The sequence below is a fragment of the Gadus morhua genome, chromosome 16, assembly GCF_902167405.1.
Source record: "Gadus morhua chromosome 16, gadMor3.0, whole genome shotgun sequence".
Classification (NCBI taxonomy): domain Eukaryota; kingdom Metazoa; phylum Chordata; class Actinopteri; order Gadiformes; family Gadidae; genus Gadus; species Gadus morhua.
Window position 1 is genome coordinate 22390948 of NC_044063.1, and position 3138 is coordinate 22394085.

General features: G+C 50.5%; 1 protein-coding gene across 1 annotated transcript in view; it reads left to right on the forward strand.

The window, feature by feature from the left end:
• The window catches only part of pou2af2 (POU class 2 homeobox associating factor 2), an 8505-nt gene extending 5699 nt beyond the window's left edge, over window positions 1–2806 (forward strand). Inside the window, exons 4-5 of the mRNA XM_030337106.1 lie at window positions 1649–1956; window positions 2314–2806. Coding sequence (XP_030192966.1) covers window positions 1649–1956; window positions 2314–2790 — 785 coding nt within the window. The 3' untranslated portion in view covers window positions 2791–2806. The remainder of the gene's footprint in view (window positions 1–1648; window positions 1957–2313) is intronic.
• Window positions 2807–3138: the final 332 nt, after the last annotated feature.

A 3138-nucleotide genomic window follows, 5' to 3' on the forward strand; every position in this document is an offset into this window, starting at 1 on the left:
AAGAATTAGTTGATTTGAAATTTGGGATTATTAATATCCCATTTATTTATTTATTTTGTGATCAATTTTTGTTTATTTTATTTCTTCAATCATTATTTACGCATTGGAGGGGAAGCATCTTTACAACCAAAAAGAAACAAAGGAAAAGCAGAATGATCAGAGCGTCCTTTAATCCAGTAACAAGGGCAGTGAAACATTGCTTGTTCTGATGCCTGCTCCCGCTCTCCTCCCCGCACTCCCTTGTTCCCTCCAACCCACCCAATCGGTCCCCACCCTCTGAACCTTAACGTGATGAAATCAAAGTGTTGAACAATTAAAAAAAAAAAGAGGAAAACGAGGCTAAGTATGAAAACAAAAAATAAAGGAGGGGAAAAGGGCACTCACACACACACGAACACACACCACTCTTAACCCTTTCCCCTTGCCTCCCAGGAATCTCATGTCCATTGCGTGCATAAAATAAATATCTTAGAAGTAGAAGTATCAAATGAATGCTGATTTCCTCCATCATATGATGATGTCCACAGAAGTCGCATATTCATAAAATATATGCATACCTTTCGAATAAGGGCTAGTTCCTCCATCATATGATGATATCCACAGAAGTAGCTAGAACATAGAGTGTAAAGTAACCAAATGGTATACATAATAAACCATGTACATGTGCATTATGAGGTCTGGACAAAGTATATGGAAAACATAGATCAAATATAAACAATAGCTGACAAAGACACTTTGACCATAAGGATTTATAACATTTCATTTATTTTCTCTAATAACTTTGACCAGCAATCTATATTCGATTTTTTGGCACAATGTAAACGTGCTGTAGAGAGCTCCAGCCAAGCAATCAATCAATATCCCATTTATATAGCTACAGTTATATTCAAAATGTATACACTATACAACACATTGACTATACCCCAGTCGAGGAGATTGGTTGTTCTCAATCAAACCAATGCAAGAGCATGGAAAGAACCCAGGCGGACTCATTGACTGTATAGTTGATGTACGAGGAGCACATCATGTATTGATACAAGAGGAGAGGCCTGTGTTTACCGAAGTAGGTCCACAAGTGTCTTCAGCCTTCAGGTCTATCGAAGCTAAAAGGGTGAATCTGAATGGAGCTCCCAGGAATCTGACCTAAACCAAACTGAGCCGCACCATGGGTCTCCTCTAGTCTAGCAGTAGAACTCTAGTAGAAACCACACTGAGCCGCACCATGGGTCTGCTCTAGTCTAGCAGTAGAACTCTAGTAGAAACCACACTGAGCCGCACCATGAGTCTCCTCTAGTCTAGCAGTAGAACTCTAGTAGAAACCACACTGAGCCGCACCATGAGTCTCCTCTCGCAGTAGAACTCTAGTAGAAACCACACTGAGCCGCACCATGAGTCTCCTCTCGCAGTAGAACTCTATTAGAAACCACACGTAGCCGCACCATGAGTCTCCTCTCGCAGTAGAACTCTAGCAGATGTCCATCGTACTCTCATATGCACATCAAACAGGGACACTATATCCTTGTAACAGCTTTGGATGGATCTCTTGTAATGTAATTTAGTAATGTGTTCCGTCCTTTGCAAGATGTGAATAATAAGACTTTCAATGCAATACTTCAATGTAAAAACTAAAAAGGCTTTTTTCCCCCAGGCTCCCACATGATTCCCGGGTACTACGGCATGCGGCGGCCCTACATCTCCGACTCCGACTACTGCCCCTCGTCCGCCAAGCAGTTCTCGACGGAGCTGTATGGGCCGGCGCTGGGCTCCAAGGCGCTGGAGCCCTCCTCGGTCGGCGGCTACTCCTCCTTCATCGACTGCTACTGCCCCGAGACCTTCGGGGACTACCGCAGCGCCACCGCCGCCTTCTCCACCTCGGCGGGCACCTCCATCTTCCCCCCCACCGCGCTGACCTCCCTGCTGCCGCCCTTCGGGGGCGACGGATCCCACCTCTTTCTGGTACGAGGCCGAGCTGGAGCCGTGTGGGGCTTGCATGGAGGGAGGGAGGGTGGGTGGGCTGGCTGCTCGATGGTTTGGATCTGTGGGGATCTGAGGCCCGTTCAGAGCAGAGATCAGACATGTCTTCATTATTCTGCATCACTGTGCAATCCCTAACTTTCCCCCTTCCTCCTTTCCACCTTCTTTCTTCTTACCCATCTCTCCCTCTCTCTCTCTCTCTCTCTCTCTCTCTCTCTCTCTCTCTCTCTCTCTCTCTCTCTCTCTCTCTCTCTCTCTCTCTCTCTCTCTCTCTCTCTCTCTCTCTCTCTCTCTCTCTCTCTCTCTCCCTCTCTCTCTCTCTCCCTTCCATCCTTGCAGAGGGAGTCCTGGGACCAGTCGGTTCCGGAGCCCCTATCCCAGGTGGGGGATGGCCTGTGTCCCGACGGCCTGGGCAGTGTGGTGGGCGTGGCATCCGCCTCCATCACCAGCCCGGAGCCCGAGGGCAGCCCGTCCCACCAGCAGCAGTACCGCTCCCCCAGCCACAGCTCCTCCACCATGGGCCCGTCCTCCTCCTCTACGGGCCCCTCGGGCCAGCCCTACGCCCTGCACACGCTGGAGGACGTCCACTACCACCCCCTTTCCAGCAGCTCCTACCCGCCCTCCTCGCCCTCCTTCTGCTCCCCATACATGTCCGGCACAGTGGGGGACCTGGCCCCTAAGATGGCCCCCCTGGCGCCGGAGGAAGCTGAGAGCCAAAGGGGCCTCTCCTCCCACAGCGATGCTCATCACCCCTCCTGGGCCAAAGAGGATGCTGGGAGCTCCTGGTCGTCCTATGAGATCAGGAGGTCCTACTAAGCAACTGACGGGGGGGGGGGGGGGGGGGGGGGGGGGGGGGGGGTAATTTAATGTGGCGCTGTTGCATTGTGGCACTTAAGAGGAGTGTGTTTGCCTCCTAGGACTTCATGCTGTCACCGTTTTCATTTGAAGTTTCACTGTAAGTACGTAGATGACGTGAATAAATGTGCTGTAGAAGAGTAGGTGCCCGTTCTCCTTCAGAGTTTATGGAAGATGCTCCAATAGCAGATAAAGTCTCCCGAACAATAGGGAGTCTGCAGTGGGGAGCCTGCAGTAGGGAGTCTGCAGACTGCAGACTCCAGGGAGTCTGCAGTCTGCAGTGGGCCCCGGGGGGGACTGCGCTCTTGG